This window comes from Belonocnema kinseyi, chromosome 3, assembly GCF_010883055.1.
Source record: "Belonocnema kinseyi isolate 2016_QV_RU_SX_M_011 chromosome 3, B_treatae_v1, whole genome shotgun sequence".
NCBI lineage: Eukaryota > Metazoa > Arthropoda > Insecta > Hymenoptera > Cynipidae > Belonocnema > Belonocnema kinseyi.
Genome location: NC_046659.1, coordinates 117,801,540 through 117,807,281, shown reverse-complemented (window position 1 = coordinate 117,807,281; position 5,742 = coordinate 117,801,540). Strand labels below are relative to the sequence as shown.

General features: G+C 29.3%; 1 protein-coding gene across 3 annotated transcripts in view; it reads left to right on the top strand.

Moving 5' to 3' along the window:
* LOC117169307 (RYamide receptor) overlaps window positions 1-5,742 on the top strand; it is a 265,162-nt gene that overhangs the window by 199,304 nt on the left and 60,116 nt on the right. For 2 of the 3 annotated variants that reach the window (XM_033355620.1, XM_033355618.1), the window contains exon 4: window positions 4,607-4,778. In XM_033355620.1, the coding sequence (XP_033211511.1) occupies window positions 4,607-4,778 (172 nt within the window). The remainder of the gene's footprint in view (window positions 1-4,606; window positions 4,779-5,742) is intronic. The other variant, XM_033355619.1, reaches the window with a different exon arrangement.

The following is a 5,742-nucleotide window of genomic DNA, read 5'->3' as shown; positions in this document are numbered from 1 at the left end:
TATTTGTAGGGGGGGGTGGGGGTGGCTGGGAGGTGGAGGGTAGTCCGTTTAGCGTGCAATCGACTCGGGATACTTATAAGATACTACCATGATTTTTTCAGATTTTTTTGGTCCAAAAATAAATTAGGTCAAAAACCGGCCTTACCGACCTTCCCCCTTTATTTAATTCTAATTTAGTTTATGATAACTTTATTTTCAAATAACATTTTTCATTATAATTTATATCATAATATTATTAAACTTAATGGTTTCACAATATATCTATTAATTTAATATTGTTTTATATTATTCAAAAAAAAATTAGATTTAAAATAAACTTTAAATTATTATTCCTGTAACACTGAATAAGCTACATTCTGGTGAAAAGTATCTTCAGTAATTTAATCTAACGATTGAATAATTATGAGAAACAAATTTAAATATTATACATAATAATAATTCATTCAAAGTAATAGCTGTTATTGAAAGTTAAAAGTGAAAATAAAAAGACACAGGACGCAAATAATTATCGGCGATCGATAAAAGTAGAAATCTAGTTTTTTATTTCGATTAATTTTATACGTTGAAGAAAGATGTCGCCATAGAATAAACCACCTCATTAACTTGACCATATAAGATTTCGCCTCCATGCGCTACTAATGGAGGTTACGAGTTTTTATACATTGGTTTTCGGAAAAGATACGTTTTCGATTTTTAAAACAATTTTTTATTTACCATTCATATTCTGCTCATTTAACGTTTTTTAATAACAAAAATTATACCCAAGCAATAAGAATCTTAACGAAAAAATTAATTGAAATTTGTACGTTGTCTTCAGCGATTTTTCTTTTATCTAAATAGTAAGTAAACATCAACGACTAATAAGCACATACAAATTAAATAATTTCCATTTTATTCTTGAACATATGTATTTTCCTTCTAGAAAAAACTTTGAAAAGGTCCTGAAATACAGGTTGTAACATGCCGGCAAATTTTGTATAATAGAACATTTTTTAACAGCAAAAAAAGCGGTGGAGGCCTTAAAAAACATTATTTATTAATTTTTTGGTTGAAAATTAAACTCATTGGCTGAAAGTTCAGCCTTCGCTGTCAAAAAATAATTTCGTTGGTTGAAAATTCATCATTTTAGTTGGAAAGTCATCCCTCTGGTTTAAAATAAAACTATTTAGTTTACAAGTCGATTTTTTTGTGAAAAAATATTCTTTTTAGTACAAAATTAATCTTCTGGATTGAAATTAATCTCATTTGGATACAAATTCAACTACTTGGTTGAAAGTTAAACTGCTTTCTTCAAAATTCTTTTTTTTTTGCTGTTCAATGTTCAGCATTGAACTACTTTGATAATTTGCGGGGGGGGGGGGGTAGATTCATCACGATTCCTTATCAATATCCATATTGACAAAAATAAAAATAGGAAAGTGTTTCTGGACACTTTTCCAATTCAATTTTTTTATACCTCGTATTCTCTATTTTTCCGGAATAAACTCCGATTAATTTTGTAAGTATTTCAAAGAAACTTGAATGAAGTTTGAATGAAAATAAACTGCAATAGAATGTGGATTAAATGGAACAAGTTCGGATTTCCGTATAGTCAAAAAATGTACTTAAAATTATAGATACATTATTTTATAATATTCACCAATAGAATAAAGGAAACCTGTCGAGAATAAAACGAGAGCACAAACCATCATCATCTTGTTAAACTAGAATAAAAACTGATTAATCAATTAATAAAGAATTTCACTGACAATGTAACTAATAAATATCCAAGGATTGTATTATTTCTGCGTTCGTTATCTCAAAAATTTCAGGCATCTAACTTTCCTTATTAGATGTTTACATTTCATAAGAAACGGGTTTAATGATAACAAATATACTTGCTAAATTCTTACAAACTGACGTCACATTTTATGTAGTAATTCATCTTAAAACGAAAAGCTAATATAAATTCTATAAAAATACAGTTAAATACATGTTGGATGTTTGTAAATTACCGATCATTTCCCAATCAATAGTTAATTTTTTCCGGTCAATTTAAAAGAGTTCGAAAGTTTTAAATGATTTTAAGCAATTTCTAAGATTTCGAATGAGTTCTAAACATTTGAAAATATTCTTAGTTTGGAATAGAGAATTTTTAAAATTAATTATAATTCTGGCTGGGTGATCACATAATTTTTTATCATAAAAATTACAATTCTAATTCAGTTTTCAATTGTTTAGTTTTAAATATATGATTTAATCGTAATTGTTCATTTCAAGAGAAGAATCCAATATTGCTTAAAATTACAATACTGTTCTTTTTTTATTTCACAAATTTAAAATTGAACGGGTTCAATTTTAATGTTTTATATTGATAGACTGTTTAATTTTTAATACTCGAAATACAAATCAAACTAAAGATCTTAATCTTTTTATAAATAAAAATTTTTTAATCCCACCAAAATCATATGCACTGCGAAAAATCTAACTGACGCAGCTATATGAATCTGTGCATTTAAAATGAGCTAAGAAATTCAAAAAAAAAAAATATTGATAATTGAATGTATCATGTAGTCGTACTTTGTAAATTTTTTCAAACTTATTATCTAAAAAAGAATTTTAGTTTTAAGTTTTCGACGAACGTGATTTGCTAAGGCAGACTTTGAAACTGTCTTAAATAACTGCAATAAATATATAGAAACAATTTATAATATTCTAATGTAAAAAAAATATTTTCAATTTCATAAATAAACTATTTGTAATAAAAATGGTCATTTCTAATTTTAAAAATATATGGTATATTGTCATTTGTTTAATTGATTCTCGGACTCTGTAAGAAAACAAGTATTTTTATTCTTTACGGACTATTTTAAAGTTATCATGAAGTAAAATATACTTAGATAATAGCAAACGTATATCGCTAAAAATAGCAAAAATAATTTTCCGAAACACTAACAACTAACTCTTATTAAAAATATGAATATTTTAAAAAATTGTATGTAAAAAAACCACCCCTGACGCATTTAAAAAAATTCATCTAGCTTGCCTTCTACTAAAATTAAAAAAAAAAATTAATTCAAAATTATCGGTCCTCAAACCCTCCCAAGACTATTTTATATCCTCATCTTTATGATAATATTTAACAATCCCAAAAATAACCTTAAGGATATATGACGTATACTGTCTCAGCTGCCCTTAATCAAAAAGCTAATCAAATTCCGGATTTATAACCAAAACAATTTATTGAAAATTAATCTATTATACTTTGGCACTAATTTTAATAATAATTAAACTGTTAAATTTATTATCTTATTCACAGATAATAAAACAAATAAACTGCGGACGCCAGATCCTATACGGATCAGTCATAAATAAGACAAAATAAATTTTAAAGATAATTAAATAATTAAATCAAAATTTATTTGGCATTGTAAGATAAAATTAGTGAACCGGTAATTAAATATTTGGCTGACTCTGTAGAATGGCAGAGACTATTTATTATAAATCGGAAATTTTTTATCATTTTTCATAAGTAAACGTTATCTCAAGCCAGGTGTTACGCTTGTGATAGATCAATTTAAAGGAATCTTTATTATCATCAGAGGTAGTTACTATCAATGAGTCTAGATGTCATTAATTCACTTCTGAAAAAGAATTTTTTTTCCATCCCTCTAATAGCTTCATTAGAAAAGCACCCGACCAGCAATAAGCAAATCTGTGGTTCGATTCCCAGTAGAGCAAAATGAGAAGATATTTTTCAGGAAAATATAATTAAAAAATGTTTTAAATTTATTTTACATCTAGTCAAAAATAACGTAAATTATTTTCTGTTATTTAAAGAGTTGACTTGATCGATAGTTTTGATTTCTATTTTCACAGATTGTAGAATGACATCTACACTCATCGATAGTGACTACCTCTGATGATAATACAGATTCCTTTAAATTACTAATATTATGAATCTTTAACTATCACAGTTAAATTTTCTGTTAAAAGAAATTAATTTTCAACAACAACAAAATTTTTAAATAAAAGTATTAACGATTTATCGACTTAAGAATAATATTATAAATAAACATTTAAGTTCATTGTTAATCTTTTTAAAATACTAGGTCAGAAAATCGAAACTGTATCATAAAAATAAAAGTTAATTCTCCAGGAAACTTTTCGATTTCGGAATAAACACTTTCAAATGCGGACTGCACAACATTTCTTCGCCTGACTATGTAACCACACTGGTGCGGGTTCGATTCCCAAAGTAGGAAGCGAGGCTGGATTTTTGTTGCAGAACGCTCAGCTTCTGTCCTTTGTTATACAACCCCAGATATACCCTACAGTTTATAATTAATCCTATAATACATTCGCTGTTGATCCTGAATGCTGATGCGACTACAAATTTTCAATTCATAAGAATTTGGTCCTGAATTGAAGCTAGTTCAAATAAAAAATTGTAAATGATGGAAAGTTTAAGCGGCTGAACTGTTTTCAGGTTAACCATCAAACCAGTTAAATGTTTCAAAGTTTATAGTTGAACGAATCATAAATTTCGGGCATCGTATAATCTGTCGGTATAAAATAGGAGACGGAAAAACAACAGAACATGTCCTTCTTATCTCTGATGATACAGGTATTATTGCAGGTATTATTACTCTATCGCCTTGTTGGTCCTGCAATATCTGGTACCACTTCTGGTTCTGATGTTTACGTACACCAGAATTGCCATCATGGTGTGGGGCAAGCGACCACCCGGGGAGGCAGAAAATACGAGAGACCAAAGGATGGTCAGATCGAAGAGAAAGGTAAGAAAATTAATTTAATTTCTTAGTAGCTTATCTATAATGGTTTAATACCCTTCAAATTCAATGAAATGGTACTTTAGCATACTATTATCACCGAAGTGATAATTAACGACTAATGGCTCGAATATACCACGCGGGTCCCCCACGCAGCCGAACTGCTGCAACCCACCTTGGCTCGAGGGTGTCCTTTGTACCTAACGAGGATTGAAATACGGAATATGAAACATTTTCAATTTAACAATTAGTATTTTATAAATTAAAAAGTTGAAAAAAAAATGTTTAATTTCATTTGTTATAAACATCTATAACATTTTTCTGTATATTTTACTGAAATCAGCTGCAGTAGCTTTAATTTATTGGTGCAACATTTTTCTTGAAGGACTAATTTAGACGGAAAGGTCGATGTTCATTTAATCGCTGTTTACCGGCTTGCTCTAACCCCACTACCCACATTTCCCTCACGCAACTGAGGGACCTCCGAGTGCTGCTGTCAACCCGGTGCCAGTGGGGGTCCTTTGTAGTTGATGGAAAATAAAATAAGAGATAATATTGTTTCATTTTGGAATCAGTTGCAATTACGAAATTTTTTATAATACCTTGTATTTGTAAATTTCGAAAACTGTAATTTGCTGGGCTCGGACACTCGCCACAATTGACTATGTTTAACTTTTTTTTATTGACGCTACTATTTTTCCTTTGTGCAAAATATTTCGTAGCCCTTCGCTTCAGGGCTGGCCATTTAATTAAAAAGAAAATTCGGCAAATGCGCATTTGAAAAAATTTCTAAGAGTGCCACCCATCGATACCATGCTGGGGCAGCCAATCAACGTCGCTTGACGAAAATAACCTGAAGCTTGCGGCGGAGCACAGTGGGGTGAAATCGGAAAACGAGGTTCAAAATGACATTTAGAACGCAATTATGCACCGATTTTAGAATTTTTTTTTTTGAAAAATTCAGAACTAA